General features: G+C 50.8%; 8 protein-coding genes across 8 annotated transcripts; 3 read left to right on the top strand and 5 right to left on the bottom strand.

The window, feature by feature from the left end:
- Positions 1-322: 322 nt before the first annotated feature.
- Positions 323-2,218, bottom strand: BO79DRAFT_138640 (putative spindle poison sensitivity protein Scp3; the record flags this gene model as incomplete). Its single annotated transcript, XM_025678165.1, has 3 exons — positions 323-1,678; positions 1,781-1,917; positions 2,104-2,218. The coding sequence occupies 3 exons, from the start codon at positions 2,216-2,218 to the stop codon at positions 323-325; spliced, it is 1,608 nt and encodes a 535-aa protein (XP_025543561.1).
- A 1,597-nt stretch (positions 2,219-3,815) lies between these two features.
- Positions 3,816-5,105, bottom strand: BO79DRAFT_188246 (putative TBP interacting domain protein; the record flags this gene model as incomplete). Its single annotated transcript, XM_025680584.1, has 6 exons — positions 3,816-3,971; positions 4,037-4,446; positions 4,517-4,579; positions 4,646-4,688; positions 4,972-5,000; positions 5,060-5,105. The coding sequence occupies 6 exons, from the start codon at positions 5,103-5,105 to the stop codon at positions 3,936-3,938; spliced, it is 627 nt and encodes a 208-aa protein (XP_025543560.1). The 3' UTR covers positions 3,816-3,935.
- A 621-nt stretch (positions 5,106-5,726) lies between these two features.
- Positions 5,727-8,057, bottom strand: BO79DRAFT_251228 (putative chitin synthase activator (Chs3); the record flags this gene model as incomplete). The annotated part of the gene is made up of 4 exons (XM_025685855.1): positions 5,727-5,738; positions 5,805-7,115; positions 7,169-7,288; positions 7,344-8,057. 4 exons carry the CDS (start codon positions 8,055-8,057, stop codon positions 5,727-5,729), a joined length of 2,157 nt encoding a protein of 718 aa, XP_025543559.1.
- Positions 8,058-10,242: 2,185 nt separating this feature from the next.
- chl1 (DNA helicase) lies at positions 10,243-13,675 on the top strand. Its single transcript, XM_025687645.1, has 7 exons — positions 10,243-10,636; positions 10,693-10,697; positions 10,880-10,970; positions 11,023-11,189; positions 11,252-12,616; positions 12,671-12,841; positions 12,920-13,675. The coding sequence occupies exons 1-7, from the start codon at positions 10,477-10,479 to the stop codon at positions 13,619-13,621; spliced, it is 2,661 nt and encodes an 886-aa protein (XP_025543558.1). The 5' UTR covers positions 10,243-10,476; the 3' UTR covers positions 13,622-13,675.
- A 317-nt stretch (positions 13,676-13,992) lies between these two features.
- Positions 13,993-15,279, top strand: BO79DRAFT_207157 (60S ribosomal protein uL15). Its single transcript, XM_025682121.1, has 3 exons — positions 13,993-14,056; positions 14,209-14,407; positions 14,613-15,279. Exons 1-3 carry the CDS (start codon positions 14,025-14,027, stop codon positions 14,829-14,831), a joined length of 450 nt encoding a protein of 149 aa, XP_025543557.1. The 5' UTR covers positions 13,993-14,024; the 3' UTR covers positions 14,832-15,279.
- Positions 15,280-15,445: 166 nt separating this feature from the next.
- On the bottom strand, positions 15,446-16,740 carry BO79DRAFT_188237 (uncharacterized protein). The gene is made up of 2 exons (XM_025680583.1): positions 16,306-16,740; positions 15,446-16,239 (listed from the first exon to the last, which is right to left on the bottom strand). Exons 1-2 carry the CDS (start codon positions 16,667-16,669, stop codon positions 15,518-15,520), a joined length of 1,086 nt encoding a protein of 361 aa, XP_025543556.1. The 5' UTR covers positions 16,670-16,740; the 3' UTR covers positions 15,446-15,517.
- Positions 16,741-18,019: 1,279 nt separating this feature from the next.
- Positions 18,020-24,233, top strand: pld3 (phospholipase D). Its single transcript, XM_025680582.1, has 4 exons — positions 18,020-18,154; positions 18,255-23,660; positions 23,729-23,797; positions 23,853-24,233. The coding sequence occupies exons 2-4, from the start codon at positions 18,256-18,258 to the stop codon at positions 23,857-23,859; spliced, it is 5,481 nt and encodes a 1,826-aa protein (XP_025543555.1). The 5' UTR covers positions 18,020-18,154; position 18,255; the 3' UTR covers positions 23,860-24,233.
- On the bottom strand, positions 24,214-26,058 carry BO79DRAFT_207154 (uncharacterized protein). Its single transcript, XM_025682120.1, has one exon. The coding sequence runs from the start codon at positions 25,887-25,889 to the stop codon at positions 24,327-24,329; it is 1,563 nt and encodes a 520-aa protein (XP_025543554.1). The 5' UTR covers positions 25,890-26,058; the 3' UTR covers positions 24,214-24,326.
- Between the last annotated feature and the right edge of the window lie 1,439 nt (positions 26,059-27,497).

The following is a 27,497-nucleotide window of genomic DNA, read 5'->3' as shown; positions in this document are numbered from 1 at the left end:
AAGCCCGCAATATGCAAAAAGACACAAGATTAATAAGAAAGAGGAAAGAGGGCTGTTGTATAACTCCTGGAGATCGCTGAACTGTTCTATGCAAAATGCCCTCCAATAGCGCCGAAGCCTAGAGCACTCGGTATATCCTTTTTAATGATGACGATGATTTATGGACATTATCATGGACTGGTACCAACCTGTGGTGCTTTTTTTGTTTTCCCTTTGCCCTTTTTTCCGTTATCATATGCTTTTGGTTTTTCCCCTCGTATATTGTATACATGCAGTAGCAATGGCCGAGTATTGGGTCCAGACCAGTATTCTTCAGCTAAATTTATGGCTGGAACCCAGAGTTACTCGTCGGTGTTGAGACGTCGTCGTCATTGGAATCAGCCTTGTGTGGACTCCAAGAAGCGCTGTTTCGCTTATTATTCTCCTCTTCTTCCATGGAGAAGACCAGATCGCCCTGTTCCTCATCAATCTTGCTAGTGCTAACTGGAGATGAGACGGTCCGGTCAAGGCGGCTGCTGGCACCCACAGATGATGAATGACGAGCCGAGCCAGGGTGCAGAGAGACGCTGCTTAACTGTTGCGAGATCATTGACATCGATGACTGACGAGATGGACTCCGGCTACCGATTGGGCCTAAGCTGGGGCTGGTTCCCAGGTTGAGAGAAGATTCGCGAAGGGGAGATCCAATGTGAGTAAGCGAGGTGCCGTGGACATCTTCCTCCTTTCTCTGTCGCTGTTTGGCAAACAGAGCGCCGAAACGAGATGGGCTAGAGGCAAGAGGCGATCCAACTTTTGAGAAACTTGTCCCACTCATGCCCAGTCCACTAAGATCGTGGTCAGTGCGCGACAAACGCCGAAGTCGCTCCTGCGGTGTCAAAACGTCGTCATGCAGATTCATCGGTAAGTAATCTTCCTCCATTGGGAAATTGCTTTCATCCCAGTCATCCAGCGCAGTGGGCCGAGGAACGCTAGCAGAGAACACTCGTGATTTTATAGGCCGCTGGGAGTGTAGGAACCGTGGTCCGATACTGTCATTGAGAAGATCAGGCGGTGATGAACCGATGAAAGAGGAAGATGGCTTTCTCAAGTCATTGGGGCCGTAAGCTGTATCCCGAAGATTCCGCAGTGCATCTGACGGCGCAGCGCCCATCCGCTGCGCTGGCGGAGACAACTCCAGTCCGAATTTGGAGGGCACAGAGGCCGCAACCGGGCCATAACGAGCGGCGTGCGAGATCCCCTGGCTATCAAAAGATGCAGGAAGTGGGGCATCAAGTGCAGTTAAATGATGATGATGGCTTGGCGACATGGGGAAGCGCAGATCGTCAACTGGTGAGCCGTACTTTGAGCCAGCATCCGAAACCAATCCAGTATCAATGGTAGGGATGGCATCATAAGGGGGTTGCTGTTGCTGCTGTTGCTGTTGCGCATGCAACGCAGTATATTCATCCTGGGGTGGCATCTGAGAGCTATACCGGGGATCATGGCCATTCAGTCGTTGTTGGGAAAGAACCGAGTTCGTCAGCGCGGAGTCCTGGTTGACATAGGCCTGTGGGTTGACACGCCCGCCCAAATTCAGATGACTTCCTCCCATTGCCATTCCCGGACTGGGACGATTGACTCGGCGACCATCGGGTAGAATATGCGCCAGTGCACACTTTGCTCCAAATTTACAGTTTCCCTATAATTGTCCCCAAATGCGGTCAGCCCCATGTAGTATCAGGGTCGATTGAGCATAGCTCGGTGCAAGGAACAAACGGTCATGATATCACCAATTCCCTACCTTTGTGAAGTACTTGCAGGGCGCATAATCGATCGCAGCATCGGTAGAATGGAGGAAGGGACATGCCGGCCCGGCCTGGCAAGCTCCTTGACGGAAAAACTTGCAAGGCACATGCTTGGTGTCTGCGCGACAGTTGCCTTCAAGTCAGCATTCAATCAAGACTCGTGGTAAATGGAACGAGTAGCCATGGAGACGAGCGGGACGAGCGTGAGAGAGACCGTCTGGAGTGCAGAGGAATCGACCAGTCTCGTGTGCCAGTGCGAAGCGGCCGGGGGTGGGGGGGGGGGGAAGGCAGAGAACGAGAAAGATAGGAGACAACATACTGCTCTGGTTAGGAGGGCTGCGGGCAGCCATGTCGAAGCCCGAGACGTTGCGGGAATGGCCGTTCTGGAGAGCCTGTGGGCCGGAGGGGACCGGGAGAGGAGCGCGGCTTTTCATCTCACCCGATACACGGGGTGGAGGACGAGCAGCGTGAGAGGACGAGGAGGAGGAAGAGGAAGAAGAAGGAAGGGGTTGCGGAGGTGGAGGATTGCGAGAAGCCGACAGCTGCATCGCCAGAAAGAGCAGCAGCAGCAGTTGGCAGTAGTTTGGCAGTAGTAGCAGTAGTAGTAGCAGCGAACGAGATTAGCGGGCGTTGGGTTCGGCGGCGGCAGAAGATGGCGGGCGGCGAAGAGCACAAAAATCCGGAGGGGTTTATCGGTGGAACGGGGAGGGAAGGAGGAGGGGGGCGAGATTTCCACGGCTTGGTTTTTGCTGGTGGGGATTGATGGATGATGGATGATCACCGAAAAGTAGAGTGAGAGAAACCACGCCTGCTTTGGCGGTGTAGTCGCAAAGTGAATTAATTAAATCAATAGTTATAGTTCACTTTGAAGGGTTTTTTTTTTTTTTTTTTTTTTTTTGTTTCACTTCTCTAGATTGTGAACAATTAGTTCTCAAGTCTCAAGTCTCCCGACCGGTTGGGAATGCTTACACCTCTCGTTTTAGTACGTATGTACCTAGTAGTTGCCCGATTGCCTCCAAAACTTTGAGATATTTTTTTAGTTTATGTCAGGCAGAATCTTGCAATCAATTTAGTCCTATCGAAATTCTTGAAACAAAATGAAGTGTTGACTTTTCGAGTGAATAATAATGAATAGCTTCAGGAGAAAGAGAGCGGGCAGACTTCTACTCTAAAGAGGGAGAGAGGGAAACCACATGGATGGACGGTGATTAAGAAAGTTGCAACTATTTAGTTTCAATTACTCTCAATCTTGAATTTCTGATCTTTTTTATTGCCCTCCCCACTCATTTTCTCTTTTTCTGTTCCCCCTCCCCCCCCTCTTTCTCTTCTACCCTTTCCACCATACACCCTCCTCTCCTCCTCACCCTTCTCTAGTAGTACGATCTCCACATATCTCTCCATACAGTACAATTCGGAAATCCAATTGCTGGACATTCATGCTGGCTACTACAATGAAAGATTTACGGCCATCATCCAACATCACATCACGCCTTGTCTCTTTGTACCAAAACAACGCAGGGTCCTGGGCGCATGACGGTCTCCCGATGCAGAAAGGCAAACCGGCGTCAAAAGCCTCCCTAGTGGCGTCAGATCGAGTCTGCAACAGCTCCTGACTGTGTCGCATGCTTTCTTCCTCCCCCTCAGTTGACAGCCCCATGCTTCACTGTTCCTTGTTGAATCATGAAGATCATCCAATTATTCGTTCGGATGACACCTGTCGGATTGTTCATCTGATCTTCCCCCTAACCCGCATCTTGCGGCCCTAGTTTTTTGCCTCAAAGCAGCTCCCCGGCCTAGGCTGTTTAGCTCTTCTCGGGTTCTGCTCGTCAAATCACACCCTCCTGATCCCGCGCAGGGCGGAGCGGCTGCCGATCAGCCAGATAGATATCTAGTCCTCGCTATCGGATCGTCCCCACACTCTCACGTTGTAGCTGGTGGCACAACATCTGCATCTTTTCCGTACCATGTACCATGTACTGTGTACTCCGTAAACCTTTCAAATGCCCGATTGAGCAATAGTAATTTCTATTGAATTAAATCACGGGTCATACAGTGTATAGTATTTATGGCCATAGGAAGATTCAGGATTGTGGACCAATGTTTGCTTGTGACCAGGTCGAACAGGTAGACCTCTGCCTCTCAATTTCATCATCACTTGAGAAATGGTCCCTCCAATCCCAGATTATCCTTCACCTCGACATCGTCAGCATGTCTCAATATCAATGCAGACCAGTTGTGTTCATCCATCTTACCCATAGTTCTTCTCGGCCCATGTCGTCGGGCACAACTTCCGAACACATCCGCCATAGATCGCGACATATCCGACCGCGCACCTTGGCCTGATTTTGCCAATGTTTCCAGTCTCTTTCAGCATCCACTTTTACCTGCACGGGTACAGTCCCTGCGTCGCTCCCTCGCGCCTGCACCAGGCGTGCACGGATTGCCTCATGTTCTTGCTCAAACTGACCGACGTCCCGTCGAAGTTCGGAGAGCAAGGGTCTTGCACAGATGGTTGCTAGCTCCGCTCGCGTCTTTTTCTCTGCAGCTTCGAGACTGGTTACTTGCTCCTGCAGTTTCTCAGCCTGCTCATCCAACGCTGCAATGATCTCGGGCGTCACTTCGGTGGACGTCTCCTGGAGGGCGTGATATACTATCTGTTTCCCTAACGTATCGCGAATCATTTTTTCCATCCCATTGCACATTTATCCTTATATTGCTTGTGGTCTACTTACCAGCAGCCCGTCCTTCAATTTGTTTATTCTGATGTAGTTCCCGTAGAGCTTTCGCGGCGTGTGCTATCATATATACAGCTTTAGCATGTAAGTCTCACAAAGGTCTCGCCTTGGTAAAAAGGAGCCTACCTTTTGTAATCTTATTGTGCAGATTCACCGAAAGCTCAATAGCCTGCTGTACATCAGCCGTGGAAGACCTTTCCCTACCTTCCTTTATCACCATCATCAAAATCATGATGGAAACCAACCGAATAAGGACGACTGTCTCGTTGACAACCCACAACATATTAGTTAAATGAACAACGCCCACCAGCCTACTCAACCGAGTGGAAGAGATCTATACTTTTGTTTTCCTAGCAAGCAAGCACGGTCAACAATTACAAGACTCCTTAGAGCAAGCAGACTAGCAAATGGTGGAGTAAGCTCACGGAGATACTCTAGCACTAATGCAGAACCATCAGGAGCAGCGGCTTTTCCAAATTCACTTTGTTAGCTGTGCATAAGCCAGCTCGACTGTATTTCCAAAGATTGTGAGTTGCTCACATCCGGAACCCAGCTGCTTCTCATTTTTCGCCTTTCTCTGGGCCATTGAGAGGTCGGATTGCGTTGCTCGGATTCTTGCGAGCAAGATTGAAGAGAGACTTGGGAAGGATAAACCAAGATATGATATGTGGGATTCAGCGAATGATAGGCCCGTTGTATGCCTGGATCATCACGTGGGCCACACGACAGGGCTCTCATCTGGAAATGGAAGGTAGTGGATTAAAATTATCTAGAAAAAAAATTTTGCCTTCAGGCAGGCTGAACACGCGAGCTGAAATTGTGGAGGGGCCAGAAGAGAAAGGACAGACAAAGGCCTGGTCATGCTGCAAGATACTTGGTCCTACGCCGTTGCATGTAAATCATGATACCGAAACAAAACATCACATCCAAGAGCAAACTGGAGTAAAAAAGGGAAGATTCAGGACAACAGGGTGAACGACATATGCAATCCTTAGATGGCCCAAGACACGGAAGAAAACACTATGCATCTTCTCGTCTACTGACCATCCAATTTTCCAACACTCCAAACCATCTACATTAATAGATCCTGTACGCGAGGGAAAAGTAAAAGATATAATAAAGAAAAACCCACTCCCCAAGTTTTTTTTTGTCCTTTCGAATATGGCACAGATGAAGAAAGACCAAAAGTAAGAGATCTTCAAGGGTATCACATGACGATCTGCGCGTAGTTAGCTTGATGACAGCGTCTTTAAAATTGAGATATTGAAGAAAGGAGGTTACATACGCAATCATTGTCTTTCTGGACAGTCGGAACACCCATCTCCTCGAATGTTTTGGGGCCCTTGCCTGGCAGGTTACCATGCTGTTTAGCGGGTGCGGGTTTTTGGCTAGATGTGCTTGAAGCCGTGGAGGGAGGCTTGGGAGTCGAAGTTGAGGGAGGAGGCTTAGGTGTGGAAGCAGATGATGATGAGGGCCGGGGCGTCGCTGCAGCACCGGGCGGCGGCATGGATTCAGTCCGTGGGGGATATGCGGTGGAAGGCGAGGCAGGCGGCCTAGGAGAGCCCGTCGGTCCACCCTGGGAGTGGGGAGAAGCAGGGCCCCGCACAGGTCTCCTGTCTGGGGGAGGCATGTTGTCCAGTCGCTGAGGACGTCTGCGAGCATCGGGGTGAGGATTCTCGAGGGGTGCTGAGTAGCCAATATCGAGTTTAGGTGCCGCCGACGCTGGGCTTGTGGGGCTAGTCGTTGATGGCGTACTGGGGCCTGGTGAGCGGTATCCCATGGCGCTAGGCCCGTACGAAGCAGCACGGTTGTAGTTCGGCGCGTTCGACCGAATATTCGGGTTGATTCCAAATGCAGAACTTGGCCGGGGGTCCGCACCCATGGGATATCCTGGCGGATACACAGGTCGAGCACGAGATCCCGGTCTGTCAGGGTAAGGAGCAGGCGCGGCAGGTGGGTTATCTGATAGAGTCATTCTGGAGGGATCGGGCATTTCGAGATTCTCCTGAGGCGGTTTCATCGGGGGCCCTCGCGGGCCATTGCCATAGCGAGTCGACTTGATCCGGGCAATCGCAACCTGTTCATGATCCTTCCTCGATAGGGTCTTGGAGCGCGAGATGCTATCGATCCGGCCGGTCGCGTCTTTGTTTCCATTTGCTGCAGCTTTGGCATACCAGCTCCTGGCTTCTTTGATATCCACCGGAACGAAGATACCGACTTCGTAGAAATATCCCAAGGCGAACTCAGCGGTGGGGAACCCACTTTGAGCCGCACGTTGAGCATACATGAACGCCAATTCATCATTCTTTTCAAAGACCCCCTCATGGCCGCAGAGGAACCATTTGCTGATAGCCATCTCCGCTTCTGGCTCGCCTTGGCGTGCAGCCAGCGCGTTGTAGTGCAAGGACAATGCAGGGTTAAAATCACAGCTAAGCTGGCACAGTTCATAGGCCGCACCCATCTTGACTTGGGCCTTAGCAAACCCATGGTAAGCAGCCTTCTCGATGTTGACGCGAGCAGCATTCAGATCCAGCGGCAAGAACTGCTCAGGAACGTTTACCTGCGGCAGCTCTCGTGCCAAAAGCATACCGTAAACCTACACAACATGTTAGAGCTCTGGTCACCAAGAGGATAAGTAGGCGGACGCACGTAAGCTCCCTGAGGCGCATTTTCGTCGCAGGACTGCGCAGCAAGGCTGATATAGTTAAGACCCATTTGGTAGTCTTGGCGTTGCCCATGCTGTCCAAGAAGGATCATCATTCCCAGGCGCTATTGATTAAAACATCAGCATTCGCTGGGACGCGATAATAGGGAGGGACCATACGTAGAATGAAGCCGAGTCTGCGAGCGCAACTCCCTTCTCGTAATGCTTGATAGCCTTCTCTGGCTCTCCCGAACTCTCGAACTGCATGCCGATACGATACTCGGCTCTGGCGTAGCCTTTCTCCGCAGCTCTCGAATAGGCACGGAAAGCTTCCTTCTTGTCCACGCGGTATCCAAACTTGCCAAACTCCAGCCACATTCCCTTGATGAATTCGGCCTTGGGATGATATTGCTCCGCTAGAAAGTTGACGATATTCATCGCATCGAGTTTCAGCTGCCGCTCCGCCGGAGGGGTCTGAGGGCGCGGGGGCTGAATCAACGACAGACGAGCCTCATTTTGCATAGCAACTTCCACATAGGCGAGCGCATCCTGCGCCCAGGCCAACTGCATATCAGGATCATTTGACGACAGTACGGCCATGCGGGCCCTCTCCAAGTTTACCTCCCTCTGCTCATCGGTCGGGGGGACGTTAGGTGGAGGATTGCGCAGGACTGGGAATGGCGAAAAGTTGGGGGCGTCCATAGTGTCGTGGACAGCGGCTTGCTCAAAACGAGCGGAATCGTAGGCGGCGGTTGGAGAAGCCTGACCCTGAGCGACCGCAGAGGTAGTTCGTTCAGGGTAACGCGAACGATCATACTGGTTGTGGTGGGGGTTCCGGGCCTCGTGTTCGAGGTGCGCGATATTATCCTGCATGTTCTCCGGGACTTCTGGCATGACCCTAATGGAAGGAGGATTTATCGATTAGCAACACGCCAACCTAGGTACTCCGTACAAGGCCAGGAAAAGACAGGGTTTTCTATTTGGGGGAAATGTGGTGATTTCCCCTTTTTTGTCTGAAGAATGTCTTTTCTTTTTTTATTCTTTCTTATGACCGCTGTCATCCGAGGGGAGGTTTCGCACCTTTGAGGAGAGGGGGATATGACCTCCGGCATGTAGAAATCATCCTGGCCCCCTGGATACCAGGTAGCACCCAGCCGTGGCTGACCGTGACCTTGGGGTGGCCTATTCATCGTCGGCGAGATTCTCCGTTTATTGGACGGTATTGCTTTTTTCACCCGTGTTAGTTTTGTTTCCACCTTACCCCTGCTGAAATTGGCAAAGAAAAATTAATTGTCACTCGTCTCGGACTGGGCGCCAGTCAATAGCGTGTTTGGCACTTTTGGCTGGGCTCAGCGGTTCATCGGAACCTCTCTCGAGAGAAAAAAAGTAGAGCCGGCGTGGGGACTGCCGAATAGTGGTGGAGGACTAACTAACTAGTAAGTCGTTCTCCGAGAAGGGGGAGGGGGTGGGAAGAAGGGGGGGGGGCGCAGTCACGACTAACTACTGTTACTGAACTGATTTGGACTAAGAAGATATAACGGAACACCAAGGAAGAGAGGGCGCGCGCAAGGGCTTCTTCACGTCTAACTAAGAATTCTCTAGCAGGCAAAAGAGATATAACTAGACAGGGAAAGAGTGTGTGTAATATATTCATTTGGGTCTGGGAATGGACGCTAACAGTCTGGTTATTTTCCCTGGCACTAATTTAGGTGGCCTTGATACGCAGTATAGGTGATACAAAGAATAAGATTAATCTTACTGTCGAGTACGAGAGAAAGAGGGGAGGGGGTTTTGTCATAGGGAAGAGGGGTTGGAGGGGGGGGGGAAAGGGAAAAGAAAAGACAAGGCCAGGAACCACCACAGTACTAACAGTACGGACTTCCTTGCAGCCTACCAGGCAGTTCCAGTACGTAGATAGTAGTACCATAGTAGTAGTAACACTAGTAGTAGTATGGAGTTCTAATAAATACTAGTAAGGCTCCTCCACAGGTAAACCACTCCATAACGACTGGACCACTAATAGGTAACTACTGAAGTAGACCTCGTATTAATCATCAATTCTTCCTCTCCATGGTTCGGGTATCTAGTTGACTATCATTCAAGTAAGAAACTAGTGCAGGCAACAATAGAAGAAGAAACTAGAAGACGATAAAGATCGTTACTTGTTCATTTTTAACGAATTTTATTACGAGCAAGTAATCCACATCGGTTGCTTAAGTAGTAGAGGAGATTAATCTTACTGATGCCGGAAAATTCTTGGAAATTAAAATAGTAACTCCTAATTATCTATCTACATAAGTCAACTACTAGTTAGTTAATTAGTTATCTATCTGATGTGAGGTAAGCAGGCACTAGCCCAAATATTTACTTAGTTAATTAACTTAAGTAACTGTTACGGAGGAGTTAACTACATATGGATAAGATAAGTTACATACTGTACATGTATAATTACAATACCTGACCATCATCCTGAGAGTGAGAAGCAGAAGTTTAGGGGCAGAAAGTAAGCAACGATTGATTCAACATTCGAGGTGAAAGGAGGAATCAGAACTGGGATGCTAAGTGCTAGTACTTCCATGGGAACCTTACTTTTCAGCCTGATGGATGGCCAGCTATTTTTATCGCGACAATCGCACTACCACTCTGTCTTGGACTAAGCGCCCAAGGCGTCCGTTAGACTAGTGATGGAAGCCCCTTCCAGAAGGAATCTTACCATACCTGACAGGTACTCCCGCAATGACTTCCCCCTTCCTCTTCCTCTCTTTGGGCCAGTCATCTTCAATCCAAAATAATGACTCGTGTGGAAAACAATTGCTGAGCAAAGCGAGAGCGTAAAATACAGCATCTACAGGCACATCGCACATGCAGTGTCATTGAGAAACAAGAGGTCCAACCTTTTCTTCGAGTTTACTTAGGTAAGTAATCTCTTGGCATCTGTCGACCATCCTCTATGGTGGACCCAAGCCTGGAATTTTCACATTTGTTGGTAATGTGTAACCACCATCAGAGAGTGACTAGTAGGGGTAGGTTAGGCGCGGCTCTCCCCTCCATATAGTGCACTATACATAGGCATATCAGCCTATAGTCTACACCTAGCGACGTGAGATGCTATCCTAACACATGATCCTCTTCTTTCTGAAACATTACCTGGCAAGTAATTAAGATTGTCTTCCTTGTCTGGTCGAACGCAGTCTGAAAGTATACCGTCACGGGCATCAAGTACTGACAGTGGTAAAAGCATTGGTGCTTGGTGTTCCACCACCTGAGCATATAGACTTTGTTTTGTCTCATCAACTTCGGGCTGCCGTTTAATATGGCCAGTGATCAGCTTCGGGCTGCAACACCACCAATGGAACTCCAGCGTACCGATTTTCATCATCCTTATTCGCCTTATGACATCCAACTGCAGTTGATGCGGGCGCTATACTCTTGTCTCGAACAAGGAAAAGTTGCTGTTTTCGAGTCACCTACTGGTAAGCCGTGTAAGCTTCGTGCTAGGTCCATTTGCAGCTAATATAGCCAATCCCAGGAACTGTAAGTTAGATTCTTATTTCCTTTTACTAGTTCGATCCCAGGCGAACGTATACAGTAGGTAATTCTTGGTCGTCACCATATACTATCTAGTAGCCCAGGAACCCCTGGCTTAGGTAGCACAAGCTTGAGAATTCACCGAAATGTGCCGTGGGTTCATGGAATATGGCTAAACAACTTCCCAGGGAAAATCCTTAAGTTTAATATGCGGTTCCTTGACGTGGCTGCGAGACCACAAGCGTTCCGCCTTCCAGACAGCGGTTGACAATGCCACATGTAAGACTCCTCGTTACTGGATAGCTGAAATTCTTCATTAATCGTACTCTAGGTGATGATGACGAACCTGAATGGATGCTGGATTTTGCCAGGCGTGAGTCGAGCCGGAAGATGACCGAGAAAAGGAAGGAGCTTGAAGAGAGACTAGAAAGGACGAGAAAGGAAGAAGAACAGCAAAGGAATGCGCTAGAAAACCCCGAAGGGTCCCGGAAAAAGCTGGTATGAGGTTGAGCAATACTTCTGTCTCGATATATTGGCTGACTTAAAATTCGTCCGTGTAGAAATACAGTATACAATCAACTGAAACTGGTGGGCTAAGCGAAGATCACTTTGCGCTGGATGACTACGACAGCGAGAATGAAGAGCATAGCAAACAGCGGAGTGGGCTGGCCTATACTAACGAACTATCTTCTAGTACACTAGAATTGTTGGAACGCTTTAAAGGACAGTTTTCGACCGCCAAGCCAGGAAGTGACGATGACGATAATGACGAAGTCAAGATATTTTATTGCTCCCGGACACACTCCCAGTTAAGCCAATTTGCCGGTGAACTGAGACGCGTTAAAATGCCATGGAGTATACCGAAGGACTTTTTGAGTACTGACTTGACAGGAGAAGAAGAACTCGAGGAGCGTGTGAAGCATGTCACTCTTGGTTCTCGGAAGAACCTCTGCATTAATCCCCGTGTCAGTTCATTGGAAAATGCAACAGCGATTAATGAGCGTTGTCTAGATCTACAACAGCCCAATGTGAATCCTCAGCATAAATGTCCATTTCTGCCATCCAAAGAAGATGAAAGACACGTTCTTCAGTTCCGGGACCATGCATTATCAACAGTGAAGGACATTGAGGACCTGGGAAAGCTTGGCAAGAAGATCGGAATATGCCCTTATTATGCATCCCGCTCTGTTGTTAAGAATAGTGAGGTTTGTTGCCTTCGAGTCCGACCTTCAACCAACCTAGTAGCTGATGAGTGGCAGATCGTGACACTACCATATCCCTTGCTGTTGCAACGCTCAGCGAGAGAGGCTCTCAATCTATCTGTCAAGGGGCATATCATTATAATCGACGAAGCCCATAATTTGATGGACGCAATATCCAATATACACTCGGTAACGGTGACACTTTCACAATTGCAGACCTCTCTTTCTCAATTGACTATCTATGCCCGCAAATTCAAAACTCGCTTGAAGGGGAAAAACAGGAGCTATGTTGCTCAGGTCATCCGGCTCCTCAGTTCAATCGCTGCTCATCTTCGGTCACTCCTAGAGAGTGGAAAGGCACCGGAGGGCCCAATTTTGGCCTCTGAGCTCATGTCCGGAAAGGGGGTTGATCAGATCAATCCTTATAAATTGAGTCGATATTTACAAGAAAGCAAATTAGCAAGGAAAGTTGATGGATATGTCGAGTTCACTAAAGATCCGTCAAACAAGCAGGGGACAGGGAATCCTACGGTGCCCGTACTGTTTCACATACAGGGATTTCTTCTATCTTTGATGAACCCCTCTGCCGAAGGGCGATTGTTCTACTTGAAGGAACAGGGAGATATCCAATTGAAGTACATGCTTTTAGACCCTACCAATCAATTTCGGGAGCTTGTGGAGGATGCAAGAGCCGTCATATTGGCTGGCGGGACCATGTCACCTGTAAGTTTCAACGGTCATCAATGGTAGTGTATTGTTATCTCACAAATTGTGCAGATGAAAGACTACATGAACCATCTCTTCTCGTATGTCCCGGCCAGTCGCCTAGACACGTTCAGCTACGGCCATGTCATACCACCAGAGAATCTGATCGCTCACACACTTGTACGGGGTGTTCAAGGCTCAGAATTTGACTTTACCTATGATGTCCGTGACTCTGAGAAAATGGTGAGAGCTTTCCTCTTTTGACGTCTAGCATCGTTTTCTATCTGAAGAGAAGCTGACCATTGCTACGTCGGCATTCAGATCATGGATCTTGGTAGGACGATAGCTACGCTCTGCCATGTCATCCCCGACGGAGTAGTGGCATTCTTTCCCAGCTACGATTACCTTGGCCGGGTCCTGAGCATCTGGAAGAAGCCAATGCTAGGCGAACAAGGCCAGACTGTGTATGGCTTGATTGGGCAGAAGAAGCCCATACTGTCTGAGTCCCGGGACTTGACGGTCACTACCGAGGAACTGCTCCAGACGTATGCCAAAACTGTTGATTCTGGCAGAGGTGCGCTTCTCCTGTCCGTTGTGGGTGGCAAGCTGTCAGAAGGCATCAATTTCTCTGACAAACTCGGACGGGCTGTGTTGATTGTGGGACTGCCCTTTCCGAATATACGGAGTGCAGTTTGGCAAGCCAAGATACAGTATATTGAGCAGAAAACATACCAGCAAGCTGCAGGCTCTGAGGCAAGCCGGCAATCAGCAGCAAAAGCAGCAGGGAGGGACTTCTATGAGAACTCGTGCATGCGAGCAGTGAACCAGTGTATTGGGCGAGCCATCAGGCACCGTAACGACTATGCGGCGATTGTTCTGATTGACAGACGTTATGATAAACCCGGTATCCAAGCGAAGCTACCGGCTTGGATCAAACAGAGTATGGTAGGCAGTTCGGTCCAACGACCTGCTGGTGCTACGATTCAGAGTTTGGCGAAGTTTTTTGCCAGCAAATCAACCTGAATTGATCTCGAGTAGAATAATAGACCATTTCAGAACAATTACCGCTAATACGATTGTACACATGTTCAGGACGTTATAGACATTATTTCCCGTCCGTCAGTGAAATTATTTGAGAGGAACCGATCGAGTAGATCTATAGTACTCCGTAGATCTATCTAACAAGAGAATGTTCTATGAAAGATTATGTAATCTAGTGGCGCAGGCGTTGAGGCACGTGATGGTACTGCGCCCAGCCGCCAACGACAAGCCGCAGGGTTGGCCCTAAGTTAGGGCAAGCGAATTAGCGCACACTCTAGCCGCCCCGGAGCCTTGATTTCAACATCTGAGCCAGCAGTATACACGACCGCATCCCCCCATCGCCAACCCTCAGACCGGTCTTGTCGAGCTCAGCACCGTCGACAAGATGCCTACCCGTTTCTCGAAGACAAGGAAAGCGTGAGTCGCTTCAACTTCTCCCTTTCGCCTCCGGTGGTCGACCGTTTCGTTTGTCGTGGTCAATTTGCGACAGGCTTGAGGCCTCATCCGACCACCGTCCGCCCCGTCTACCAGAACAACAAGAAAACTGACTTTTGTGTCTTCTTCCTTAGCCGCGGTCATGTTTCGGCCGGTTACGGTCGAATTGGCAAGCACCGTAAGCACCCCGGTGGTCGTGGTATGGCCGGTGGTCAGCACCACCACCGCACCAACCTCGACAAGTACCACCCCGGTTACTTCGGTAAGGTCGGTATGAGGTACTTCCACAAGACCCAGCAGCAGTTCTGGAAGCCCACTATCAACCTTGACAAGGTACGTTCAAACTCGACACTACGATCCCAATCGAGATGTGGCGAAGAGAATTAGGGAAGATGAGAATGCGCAAGGGGTGTGCATTTGTTATCAGATACCGTGGAAGAAGAATGGGAGAGGGAATGGAACAGGAGCGCAAGAACATACGAGATTGGAATACGTTTTCAAGGATGTGGATGGCTGATAGATTGTCTTCCCAATATAGCTGTGGTCTCTCGTCCCCGCCGAGAAGCGTGATGCCTACCTGAGCGGCCAGAAGACCGACACCGCCCCCGTCATCGACCTCCTTCCCCTCGGCTACTCCAAGGTTCTCGGCAAGGGCCGTCTCCCCGAGGTCCCCATCGTCGTCCGCGCTCGCTACTTCAGCCGGGATGCTGAGGAGAAGATCAAGGCTGCCGGTGGTGTTGTTGAGCTCGTTGCTTAAGTGTGGAAAGTCTGGGATTTCACTTGGAGGATGAAAAACCGGGACAGGTGCTGCGCTGGCTACGATTCGGTGTAATAGAGATTCGAATTCTCCCCCGGGGAATGAGAAAACAAAAAATGGGAGCCGCGGATCGGGCACCTTGATCCGTGTATTTACAAATTTAAAAGGGTTTCTATTTGTGACGAGCAAAGAATGGCCTCCGGATGCCCTTACGATCACGCTCTATTATTGAACAATACCATAAAGGAGGACAACTTTTTTTTTCTGTGGATATGTTCGCTCTTCCCCCATCTATGCTGCTACACAGTATGCCGGGCTATGGCTTCTATCTCTGAGCATGAGGGCAAGGCTCTTGAATACGGTTGTTTTGAGAATGAGCCAGCAGCGCCGGTTTCGAGGATGTATATCCCAGATCTGAAATGCCCATTGGAGTTGCAGCAATTACAGAATGCGTAGACCACTGGACTATGACCTTACTCTTTACTCCAAAGTTCGGGGGTTATGGCTCTAGTCCATGCCCATTGCCCGGTTATTGTAATCCTCCCGTGGTATCCGTATGACAATGATAATATGGTGATTGTGGTAGATGACTATGTTACGTGATGTAGATAGGTACAGGTACGTTTATGTATGTCTCTATGTAAAACAACGGTCGTACGTAGTACATCCCGAGTAGAGAAAGGGTTCTAGATCTTCGATTCACGCACCGACCCCACCTTCTCTGGGGCTTTGTTGCTGGCCTCCAGGGTTTCACGAATGAAACGAGTTGCCTCATCCATCATCTTTCCGGTCATATCATGCCCAGCCTCTTCATCGATGATATCTTCGAAGGTCACAGCACCATCGGCAAACCAGCCCTGCGAAGCGACAGCCTGCTTTAACCAAGCTAAGAACACCTCCCCGCGATGATAAGGGACCAACTTGTCCTTGCCGCCAGCCAAATTGAGAATTCTCTTTCCGGCTATGGAACGGGCAAGGAGCGGTCGCAATGCAGCCTTCTCGCTCTCCGTCGGCTCCGGCAATGGTCCACTGCGAAGAGGACCGACATCTGAGGCCGACTTCACGTGGCTCAAAAACAGACCGGCCGGATCGTACTTCTTCACAGCATCCAGTAGAGGTGAAGGAAAAGCCTCAGAGCCAAGGAATTGAGAGCCTGGGGTGTCGGTGCTCGTCCACGATGGCAACTTCGATAATCTGGCCCGATCAGCCATCAGATTCACGTAATCTGGGCAGCCGATGACGACGACCCCGGCGCTTATGCGAGGTTCATGCAGAAGGCAGCTCCATGCTGCATGGCCGCCCAGGGAAACACCCAACACAAGATTATCGACGATCTTGCGATCGGAGTGGGGGAACACATAGGAGGGGAGATAATCGATCAGAAGAGATACGTCTCGGGCAGTGCCCTCTGTGGTTCCAGAAGGAAAGTGTTAGAGTCTACATTTTTCCTCTGGTAGCAAGTGACTCAACTCACGAAAGATTGAGAACATATCCTGAGCATGGCGAGGGTTTCCCTGTCTCCATGCTTCATTGGCCAGCGGATCTACCTCTCTCGTTCCATGATTGCGTTGATCGAATGCGACAGCAATAAGGCCCTTGGTGGGGTTCCTGGAATTCCAATCCGCGATGATGGTCGTCCCAATGCCTGTCATACGTTCTTGGGTACCTCCTCTGGGATGTAAGAGCCACAGACAGGCAATGTCGGAGGTTTGTGTGGGGAGTTCATCAAGACCGTAGACTGTGGTTTGGATCCCCGCAATTGGGTATGTCTTTCGTGAGACGGTTGAAGCATCGCCGTAGCGGCTTGCGTTGTCAAGTGTCTTTATGGGATCAGCCATACTTTGTTGCCTGCTTTGTGGATGTCTTGGGGTTCTCTTTTGCTGGGTGGCTATAACGCAGTGACGAGGAATTGGTTGGGGGTTTTGGTTGATCGGCGATGGTAAGTAATTTGCCGATATATATCCAATTGCCTCGGAGGCACTTTACCGAGGGGTGTTGCGAGAGAAGCACTACCCCACTAGTATTCCTAGAAGTGCCAGAGGAACTCTCCCAGTAGAAAACAGGACTGAATATGACGGGGTATGCACTGCACATTAACCAATACCCTACCTGCCAGTATGCTCAGCTATATAGTATCAGGTTATGATGCGAGTATGCGAACACCCAGCTGGTCTGTGAAATACCTTGGAATTGTTCCAATTATGCTAAGAGGAAGCGGATTACTGTTAGGGAGGAGGGCCGTACTTGGGAACACGCCGTACCCGGATTACAACAGGAGATTCGGGTGACAGTTGCATCTACTTTTCACATAAGCATTTACATATTAGCATTGCAGCTTGAAGATTTACAGCTAACTAAAAGTACCACATTCTAGATAATAGTCTTCATTGTCAAGCGGTGAGCAGAGCGGTGACCCTTTTCGACGCCGAGGATCGGACTGTGTAACTTACCTATCCACATTGGTTGGGTTTTGAAACGGTATGAAACCCGTAACCAGCCATCCTGTGGCTGTGCTGGGGCGATTGCTGCCTTAAGGCCAAAGTACCACGGTTGTGGCCCGGTTGTGCTTGGGCTCTCCCGCACGGAGTACCTTGCAAGTACCTCTCTCTCTCCCAGTAACCAAGTATTTCGAAAGCAAGTGTGACGGCGACGTAATCCGCACCCCGATTTAGAACGAACTTACACATCGTATTGCGTATTTTGTAGGCCACCGAACCTTAGCGGTTTCTTGTCTTCTCTCAAAGCAAGAAGGAAGGAAAGGGTACCTTGACTTTTTTTCTCTTTTCCATCTTTCTTCTTGGGGGAGCTATTATTTATCCTACTGTATACTTGGGGTAGTCACTTATTGCAACCGAGGCCGAAACCCAGCCAATCTACGGAGTACCTACTTACTGCAAGTAAGTAATTAACTGCTTACTGTACTAGTAGATGATCATGCAGGTGCAAAGCAGCCCCATTCTGATCTCTCATAAGGGATTCATTGATTGATTGATCCATCCCCCTTTCCTCCGTATCCCAAGCCGACCAGAACCAGCAGAGAACTGCGCCAAAGCGGGCCTTCCGTCTCCAGTCAGACCTGCGCTTCTTCTATGGGGCGGACTCCACCGCGGCTAACCACTGTCGCTGCTAAACCCAACGCTCCTTTCAAGTTTCACGTCCAGACGTTTCGGCCGTGTTGTCGACTATCCCCTTAATATCTCTTTACTGCTTGATCTTGCCGATCAGTCTATTGTTCCGTCCTCCGGCTGCTGTGTATTAGATATAGAATGTCCGTCTAATTGAAGATCCGAAACCCGTTCCAACAGGATCCTTTCGATCCGCATGTACGCTGCTCTTCCCCGCGCTCTTGCTTTCCCTCGAAATCCCCTTCCACCCCTGAAAGCCTTCTTGCTTTGCCCACTGACATTGCGCTCCTCTACGCAGTATGACCGACTCTACGGTCAATCCCTCGGAAGCGAGGGGCTCTGAGAACACCCCCAATCGGTATTACTCGAGACAAACCGAACCGATGTCGTTGGACAGCTTGAAGCTGTCACCGCCGCTTCCCTCCCCTTCCTCGACAAAGGATGATGCAGACAGAGCGGATGGAGTTGGTGGCGGGGATCAGGTGGAAGCTACGCCAACGGTCAGAGGTGTGGAAGATGTTCATTCCGACACAAAAGGAAAGACGCGCGCAGAGCATGCCGGCGATTCTGGAGAGGAGGAAACGTCGAATGCCAGTCCCACCAACAAAGCGGCCTCGCTGAGCCTTCGACAACCGAACGATGCAACGGCAAACCGGCAAAATTCCGGGAGCCGAAAGTCGCCAACTTCAGCCCTAGGATCATCTGCCTCACCTCGCCGTCCAAGCGTACAATTTACTCAAGACACTCCGGATGTTGATACTGCCGAGCCATCTCCATCTAGGCCACCTTCGGTCAAAGGCGATGATGTGGATGCGGGCCTGAAGGGTAGACAATCCCTGCTGACAAAGTTGAAGTCTTTCGCAGCCTCGCCTTCGTTTACCTCTCATACTCGCTCGGCGAGCGGTGCGACGCTGAACGATTTCCGACCTACGAACAATGAACTAGCAACCCCTGGCTCGGAAAGAGGGGAATTTCGCTTTCCGAACACTTTGGAGGAGGAGGGGAGCGATATTGATGCCGACGCGGAAGAGAGTGCCGGGGAACAACGGGCCCGCCAGAAGAAACAGAAGAAGAAGCAGCCACGTCGTCGGCAGCAGGATGATTCGGTGCCCCCATCGCAGCCAAATACCCCCAAATTCACCAGCCGGCCGTCCTTCCACTTACCCACCTCCTTTTCCCCCTTTGAAAACTATCGCCCCAACTTCTTTCCGCGACGGGGCAGTACCGGTGATTTCACACCTCAACATCGTGAGGGTGTCTCAGAAGACGAAGGTCGTGATCGCCTAAATAGGGATACTGCATGGAGACGGAAAAGTGCCTGGCTCGCTAATGCGCGGGGCCTTACTTACAGCGGGCGCCAAATAGATGCGCCGGCAAATCAAGAGGAAAGAAGACCAAGCAACCTGAGACGGCTGACTGGGTTAGCTGGACCTTCTGAGAATGCAGAAGGAACGGCACCACCCTGGAGGCGTCATCGGGCTGACCGCGGCTCGAGCCTTAGTGCTCAAAGGTGGCGGCAGATAAAGGCAGGTCTCAAGTTGATCGGACAGCGACGCAAGGTGGATAACACAGTAGACCATGCCAAGTCGGCAGAGCTACTCGCTGAGTTGACCTCAGGAGTGCCGGCCGCCTTGATACTGGCCAGCATGTTCCAGCGAGATGAACACGGTAGCAAGCGAATTCCGATTCTTCTGGAGCAGCTCAAGGTGCGGGTCACGGACAGCAAGATTGATTCTCACTCCGGAGATCGCCATCTCGTCTTCCGTATCGAGTTGGAGTATGGTAGTGGCATGACACGGATGAAATGGATCATCTACCGCACCTTGAGGGACTTTGCAAACCTGCACCTAAAGTATAAGTTGCATTTCGGAACTCAGAAGTACATCCAGCTGCGGAACACTGAAGGGGCCCAAAATCTCCCGCGCTTCCCTCGGAGTGCGTTCCCCTATCTTAGGGGCGTGCGTGGGCTGGAAAGCGACATGGAGGATGAGGAGGATGAAGGTGGATATGAGACAGCTGCGGAGGCTACTAGTGGCAATGAAAGAGCCGCAAAAAAGCAGCAGCAAGCGCATCGTCGGTCGTCGGGTGGCCTATCTCGGAGACAGTCTACCGTAACGAACCCAGAAGCGGAGGGTGCTGCTGGGCCTTCAGGCCTTCCTGAAGGAGGGCAGGCCAGTAAGAAGGAGAGCTACCCTGAAAGACAGCGGAAAAAGCTCGAGTCCTACCTGCAGAAGTTGATCCGATTCCTCATATTCAAGCCAGATAGCAACCGTCTCTGCAAGTTCCTGGAATTGTCAGCCCTGGGTGTCCGTCTTGCGGCCGAAGGGAGCTATCACGGCAAGGAAGGCTTCCTGGTTATTCAGTCCTCCAAGGGTCTCGATTTTCGGCGCGCACTGACGCCAGGCATGGTAAAGAAGCGACACTCTCCCAAATGGTTCCTTGTTAGGCACAGTTATGTCGTCTGCGTCGACTCCCCGGAGGAGATGAACATATATGATGTGTTTTTGGTGGATCCTTTCTTCAAAATTCAAACCCAAAAGGTCAGCTTGAGAAACCAAAAGGCGAAGGAGATTGCCAAATCGGCGACAGAGTCAGCTAGGCACCCACAGCATCACACATTAAGGCTCGAGAACTCGGAGCGCAAGCTTAGACTGCTGGCCAGGAATGAGCGTCAGCTCCATCAGTTCGAAGACTCCATCCGGTTCATGGTTAACAATACCCCTTGGGCAAGGCCGAACCGGTTTGACAGTTTTGCGCCGGTGCGACACAAGTGCTTTGCACAGTGGTTGGTGGATGCGCGTGATCACATGTGGGTTGTGTCGCGCGCGATCAACCAAGCGAAGGATGTCATCTACATCCATGACTGGTGGCTGAGCCCTGAGCTTTACATGCGTCGGCCTGCGGCCATCAGCCAGAAATGGCGTCTAGATCGCCTTCTCCAGCGAAAAGCTCGTGAAGGAGTCAAGATCTTTGTCATCATGTACCGCAACATCAACTCTGCTATCCCTATCGATTCGGAGTACTCCAAGTTTTCCCTCTTGGATCTGCATCCAAACGTCTTCGTGCAGCGATCACCAAATCAATTCCGACAGAACACCTTCTTTTGGGCGCACCATGAAAAGCTCTGTATCATCGACCACACCTTGGCTTTTGTAGGAGGTATCGATCTTTGCTTTGGCCGTTGGGACACACCACAACATCTCCTCACCGACGACAAACCCACTGGGTTTGAGACCCCGGATGGCCCGAAGGATGCGGATCATTGCCAGCTCTGGCCAGGCAAGGACTACTCGAATCCGCGTGTTCAGGATTTCTACGACCTGGACAAGCCCTATGAGGAGATGTATGATCGAAATGTAGTTCCCAGGATGCCCTGGCATGACATTTCCATGCACGTCGTCGGACAACCGGCTCGAGATCTTACGCGCCACTTTGTCCAACGGTGGAACTACATCTTGCGCCAGCGAAAGCCAACACGCCCCACGCCATTTTTGTTACCGCCGCCCGATTTCGAGCCGGCTGATATGGAGGCCCTGGGTCTGGATGGTACCTGTGAGGTCCAAATCTTACGTTCGAGTAGTATGTGGTCGACTGGTACCCCCGACATCACGGAGCATAGCATTATGAATGCTTATGTTAAGCTGATCGAGGAGTCTGAACACTTTGTATACATCGAGAACCAGTTCTTTGTTAGCACCTGTGAAATTGATGGTCGGAAGATTGAGAACTCGATCGGTGATGCTCTTGTGGAACGAATCACCCGAGCAGCAAAGAACAAGGAGGCATGGCGTGCCGTGATTGTTATCCCACTGATGCCAGGCTTTCAGAACACTGTGGATAGTGAGGGTGGAACGAGTGTCCGGTTGATCATGATGTGTCAGTATCGCAGCATTTGCCGTGGGGAGACATCCATTTTCGGCCGGCTGCGAGCGTTAGGGATCGAACCTGAGGACTACATCCAATTCTTCAGCCTTCGAACCTGGGGAAAAATCGGCCCTCAAGACCAGTTGGTCACCGAGCAGCTTTACATCCATGCCAAGTGCATGGTTGTTGATGACCGAGCTGCCATAATTGGGTCTGCAAACATCAACGAACGCTCCATGTTGGGGTCTCGCGATTCGGAGGTGGCAGCGGTGGTGCGGGATACGGACATGATATGGTCATCCATGAACGGCCGTCCTTACCTCGTGGGACGGTTCCCACACACCCTCCGTATGCGTCTCATGAGGGAGCATCTTGGCATTGACGTCGATGAGCTGATGGAGCACTCCATGGCAACCGAGGAAGAGCTCCGCCGGATCGAAATTGTCGAAGAAGGGTCGAAGCCTCCCGAAAGCCAGCTCGACTCGGAATCGTTGATGCTGGAGAAGAAAGACGAAAGAGATATGATGGAGCGTCGGCATCGACTTCAGGACGAGTTCCTCTCACGGTCTGAAGACATGCACAGCTTCAACCATGACGTTGACTGGGAGCAGGGAAATAACCCCAATCTCAAGTCGAATCGGAAACTCACTGCCGACCCGAGAGTGACCTCTAATGCCGAACACAGGAAGGACGTGGACGGCTTTGGTGCCGATAACCTCACCAAAGCCGTGGGGGCTGGCTTGGGCGATGCCCGCGATTCTGAGTTCCTGGGCCCGAAGACAGAGGTCCTAATTTCTCCCGTTGCATCCGAGGGCAAGGGCACTATCCAGCAGCCGAAACAACCCTCGCAACGGAATACCCACCGAGCAAACGCTGGTGGCGATAGAGAAGGCAATCATAGTCTCAGTCCCGTCGTGGAGCATGGTAACGAGGGGGCACAGGTCGTGGAGGGATTGCCCGCTGTTCGCCATCCAGCACTGCCGGTGGAGCAGGAGTCTGAGAGTAGCCACAGCGGGGTCCAGGCGGCTTCGCGGGATAAACATGACCCTATTAAGTCCTCTCACTTGTTCTCTTCTGACGTAAAGCACGTTTTTATCGACAAGGATTGTATGCGTGACCCTGTGATCGACTGCTTCTACCTGGATACTTGGCAAGCTGTAGCGGATAAGAACACCAAGATTTACCGGAATGTGTTCCGCTGCATGCCGGACAGCGAAGTGAAGTCTTGGAAAGAATATAAAGAGTATGCTGCCTATGCAGACCACTTCGCAGAGATGCAGAGTCAACACAGTACCAAAGCATACCAACCCACCAGCCAAAGACAAACCGGACCGCCTGGAACGGGGGCCAGCATGGCTGGGGCAGCTTCCGGACTCAAGCATACTCTATCGGTCCATGCTCAGAGTGCCGAGGGAGCTAAAGTGGAGGCCAAAGATTCACCTGTTGAAAAGAATAATGCTCGTTCGACAGAAGCCGGTCAAAAGCCGGACACGCAACATGCCGAACACGGAACTTCTGACGGGCCTTTGCCAATAAATGAGAAATCGACGATGAAAGGAGCAGATGGGACGGCGACGGGGCACATGGCAAATGGACGACATGAGGAAAGTGGCTCTTCTGGTGAAGATCTGGAGAAGCAGCGATCTGAACCGCCGCTCGTGGATTATTCCGAGGCTTTGAATCGGAATGCCACCGGTCAGTCTCGACGACGCCGACGAAGGGCGACGACGCTCGGATCAAAGCGGGAGTTTCACGCGACAGATGAGGTGATGGACAAACAGCGAGCTGAAGAGCTCTTGAATCACGTACAGGGACATTTGATTCTGTGGCCCTACGACTGGTAAGGGATTCGCTGTGCTTGCATCTTTGATATCCCGTTGCAGCCTACTGACTTTTCCACTCACATAGGCTCGAAAAGGAAGAACAGGGCGGAAATTGGCTTTACACGCTGGATCAGATCTCTCCGCTGGAAATCTAGTAAGTCCAAGCCCGGAATGGGACACAAACGCATCAAATGCTAACCACGGAGCAGCAACTGAATCGATGTCGACGTGTGTCCACTCAATGTACTACTTAATACTATATTGTTTCACACTTGGCTGATCCACCTTTTCCATCTTGGACCGATGCCTCTTCTTCTACGATTTTCACAGCTACTTCTTCTCCAACCCCTACACCATCATTTGAGGTCATCCCGTGTAATGTTTGGGTGGCTGGTGGTTTTCAGCTCACTGCATATCAAGCGGGCGTTTTCTACATTCAGGCGTTCAATTCTCTCCATGTCATCATGTCACTGATACCTTACCACGCATCCTGGTGTCCTTGCACGTGTGTCGGCAGCACCAGGCACTGTCTAATAGATTTGGATGTTAATTAATCTTTTTTGAGGGAAGAGTGTATATACATAGAGGTGTTTCCCATGCAAGGGGTTATAGTACATGCTTGATTGCGATCGAAAAAGTAGAGTTAGATCATAAAGGAGCACAAGATTTGCGTCGGCGATACGTCACGTGGAATCGACCGTCCCGGCAGTAAGCCGATCGCGCATTTGACTGAATTCGTCAAAGTTCACCTGCAGGATCGAGTTCAGCAGACTGTGATCGAGAGTTACAGGTGCGCACTGATCCCAGTGATCAAGAGCGGTACGAAGACGCTCATGAGCGCGCGCAAACGCCGCCCGCAGTTGTGGAGTATCCAGACAAGAACGGCCCAGGTCATCCAAATAATTAGTAGGATTCTGCAGACATAGCCGTGTAGCCGCGGCTGTGTTGCCCATGGACGCGGCGGTTTTCTTCATATTGATGATGGCTCGCTGACCGCGCAAATGGGCGGGGATCTCGTCCGGCTGACTGGAGAACATCCGGCTGGCGGAGCGGACAGTATCCGCATCAAAGGTACCCGGAGGATCGACGGCGATTCCGGTCGTCGTGAGATCGACTTCCGTGCCATACATTTGGAGAAAGGCGAGAAGGCGCTCGCCCAAACCGTCAGAACGTTGGAACTTGCCGTGATTCAGCTTTAGGAATGCTACGACGAGCATGACTAGGGCTTCGGGTTTAAGGGATCTCGGGCCATGGCCACATAGGCCTTGAGATTCGAGGAGAAGTCGCGCGGCCATGTAGAGAGGTCGGACGGAGGGGTACTCGGCACAGTAGTCTTGAATGTACTCAACCATGGGGGGGATGTCTTCTCCGCAGGAGAAGCGTACGCGAAGACCCGTCTCGTGATGGACGGCGGTGGATGGGTAGATGATGTTGAAGGATTGGAAGTCCTGGAGGGTCCGTTCAACATCTCGGAGCAGACGCTTGTGCTGAGTGAGGATCTGCGGACGCGTGGCGCTTGGTTTTCGAACCTGTTCGGTGAATCGTATCAAGTCTGGGACGGGGAGGAGAAGGTCCAGATTGGAGTGGCTCATGGCTAGCCCGGTTCGCCACGATCCGATGATACAGGGGGCACGGGGCGCAGTCCCTTCCAGAAGACCAGCTATATGTGCGGTTATCCGATGAACCCTCTCCTGCTCTGGTGGGGTCGGACTGAGGTATTTTTCAAGTGCCTTGATCTCCACATCTAGCTGGGAGAGGCCGTCACTGAAGGACCGAGTTGAATCCACTCCACCCAGCCATGGACATTGAACTGACCGGCCCTTTTTAGGGTCAGCATCCCAATGTATCAGCTGGCTTGCGTATGAAGGCCGGGATGGCGGGTGGGACTTCTGAATGGAGCGAGATTTCCTCCTTGGGCTTTTTGGGGTCGAGGAAGACCCCAAAGTTACATCTGTGTTGGGGCCGTTCGATGGCCCATCGCTTGTTGCAACCTCCGCAGGTGACTGTTCAGAATCATCTGGTTTATTCGGTATCCTGCGAATTAAACTAGCTCGATTCGAGGAACGGTGTGCTTCGAGGGTTTTTTGTAGACTATTTTTGAAGATTGCCGGGTTCTTGAGAGCCGAGCGGGTTTGGTGGAAGTATCGCGGCTTCAGCGGAGAGGATATAGAGGGGGCCAAATAAGCAGCAACGGACGAGGAAGAGGAGGAGAGGAGATATCGATTAGAGGAGCAAAGAACGCGCATGACCGCGCGTTCAGCAGGGCAATGGAGGCATTGCGAAGGAAGTGTTGCAACCGGGGGCATAAACCGGAGGAAAGGAAAGTATACCGGGGGGGGGTGTATGCTTGGGACTGGCTGGCGCAGAGTTCCGGACAAACCGAGTCGATAGGAATGAATGGAGGGTAAGGAGGGCGGATGATCTCGGACGGGATGCTGGGATGTTTCGAGGAAGACGAAGAAGCGAGGCTAGAAGTCGAGGCAGGAATTGAATAATGATGATAATGTCGCAAGTATCGGATAGACTAACAGGAACTAGTGATGAGTTACCCGAATAAGGATAGTACTGTCAGGTGCTGTTATTCCCACGTGACTGCGGGCCGTGATCTGGCCAGCCCTAGCATTGATCGACTGGTTATGGTTAGTTAGGTCTTCACATGTCACACTCCCCCCCCTCCCCCCTGTCGGGGAAATGGCGATCTCAAATCTGCAAATCGGATCTCACTGAGCCACTGTAGACTTCAACCATTCTTTGCCCTCTTCTTCTTCTTGTTTCCCGATCTTAGCTTCTATTATTACCTTTAGTCCTTTACATATAACCCAATTTTACCAGTGGATTCAACGGGCGTAATGACAGGCAATCACATCCCATGACCTGGACCAATCTCGATGGGCTAGTTCAAGGATCGGGCAAGTTTCATCCGGCATCTTCTCCCACATGCCTGAACACTCTTGCGCGCTTTGCTCTTGGTTTCGGCCGATGCAAGACACGCTACCTAATGAGTTAGACACTTCTGTAGAAGGACTAGATGATTTAGGTTCGGTTAGGCACTGTTGCTATTCCCTGGGCCCAACTTCCCGGGTTATTGTCTAGTCTGCCAACGGACTACTGTACCTGCTCGTGTTGACCTGACCTGCCTTACTCTACAACTACCGAAAGAAATATCGACGAGATATTATGTGTTTGTATTCTGTAAGAGTGGCAGTATTTTTTCTAGTGGTACGGAATAGTAGAATTAATTGGAGTAGATTGGGGAGGGGGGGGGGAGAGAGAGAGAGAGAGAGAGAGAGAGAGGGGGGGGGGGGGGGGGGGGGGGGGGGGGGGGCGAATAACAGGTGAACCATTTTTCCTCCTGTTCGTCCGAACTGCCGTTTGGGGGGATCATGACGTATCTGGGAGAAAAAAAAGAATATCTGGGTTACTGTTATGGAGATGGCGGGGACCCAATCCATTGCTTGCTATTATTCTCACCAAAACATCATCATAACCATCATCGCCATCATCGTCCATTATTAGTCTTATTTTTTCCTCTTACTACTACTTCCCTCCATGGCAGACCAAACCCACCACGGACACGGAACCGGTTTCCCTGACCTTGTTCGGTTTCAATAATCATCAACAACTTCTTCTTCCTTTTCTTTCCCCCCTATAATCCCCACCCGCTATACGCCTTCTTTTTCCTTCCATCAGCCCTCGCCGCCGAGTCTGGACCATCCTAGGCCCATCCCTCCCCTCGATCCCTTCGCTGCCTCTCTTCCCCCTTCGGCGTCCTTCTATCTGAACCCGTGCATGAGGGATTGGTTGTTTTATAAGCAAACCCTGCCGACAGACCGCCGACCAGCTGATACGACTGC

The sequence above is a fragment of the Aspergillus costaricaensis genome (genome assembly GCF_003184835.1).
Source record: "Aspergillus costaricaensis CBS 115574 unplaced genomic scaffold BO79scaffold_4, whole genome shotgun sequence".
In the NCBI taxonomy this organism is placed as follows: Eukaryota; Fungi; Ascomycota; class Eurotiomycetes; order Eurotiales; family Aspergillaceae; genus Aspergillus; species Aspergillus costaricensis.
The sequence above is the reverse complement of the archived record's forward strand: the minus strand, read 5'-3'. Positions and strand labels throughout refer to the sequence as shown.